We start from the raw sequence: 943 nt of genomic DNA, 5'->3' as shown, positions 1-943 counted from the left end.
CATCTGAGAACACATACTGGAGAGAAACCTTATACATGTGATGTTTGTAATAAGTCATTTAGTTAAAAAGGTAATTTAACATCACATCTGAGAACACATACTGGAGAGAAACCTTATACATGTGATGTTTGTAATAAGTCATTTAGTCATAAAGGTAATTTAACATCACATCTGAGAACACATACTGGAGAGAAACCTTATACATGTGATGTTTGTAATTAGTCATTTAGTTAAAAAGGTAATTTAACATCACATCTGAGAACACATACTGGAGAGAAACCTTATACATGTGATGTTTGTAATAAGTCATTTAGTCATAATGGTAATTTAACATCACATCTGAGAACACATACTGGAGAGAAACCTTATACATGTGATGTTTGTAATAAGTCATTTAGTTTAAAAGGTAATTTAACATCACATCTGAGAACACATACTGGAGAGAAACCTTATACATGTGATGTTTGTAATAAGTCATTTAGTTTAAAAGGTAATTTAACATCACATCTGAGAACACATACTGGAGAGAAACCTTATACATGTGATGTTTGTAATAAGTCATTTAGTCATAATTGTAATTTAACATCACATCTGAGAACACATACTGGAGAGAAACCTTATACATGTGATGTTTGCAATAAGTCATTTAGTTTAAAAGGTAATTTAACATCACATCTGAGAACACATACTGGAGAGAAACCTTATACATGTGATGTTTGTAATAAGTCATTTAGTCATAATTGTAATTTAACATCACATCTGAGAACACATACTGGAGAGAAACCTTGTCATATGATGTTTGTAATAAGTCATTTAGTTTAAAAGGTAATTTAACAACACATCTGAGAACACATACTGGAGAGAAACCTTTTACATGTGATGTTTGTAATAAGTCATTTAGTTAAAAAGGTAATTTAACATCACATCTGAGAACACATACTGG

The 943-nt window shown here is 30.4% G+C and overlaps 1 protein-coding gene across 1 annotated transcript in view; it reads left to right on the top strand.

Moving 5' to 3' along the window:
- LOTGIDRAFT_172622 (hypothetical protein) overlaps positions 1 to 822 on the top strand; it is a gene marked incomplete at both ends in the record, with an annotated part of 2,330 nt that extends 1,508 nt beyond the window's left edge. The window contains 2 exons of the mRNA XM_009049516.1: positions 71 to 205; positions 239 to 822. Of these exons, the coding sequence (XP_009047764.1) occupies positions 71 to 205; positions 239 to 822 (719 nt within the window). The remainder of the gene's footprint in view (positions 1 to 70; positions 206 to 238) is intronic.
- Between the last annotated feature and the right edge of the window lie 121 nt (positions 823 to 943).

The sequence above is a fragment of the Lottia gigantea genome (assembly GCF_000327385.1).
Source record: "Lottia gigantea unplaced genomic scaffold LOTGIsca_138, whole genome shotgun sequence".
Taxonomy (NCBI): domain Eukaryota; kingdom Metazoa; phylum Mollusca; class Gastropoda; family Lottiidae; genus Lottia; species Lottia gigantea.
Note: the sequence above shows the minus strand (reverse complement) of the source record. Positions and strands in the feature narration are given on the sequence as shown.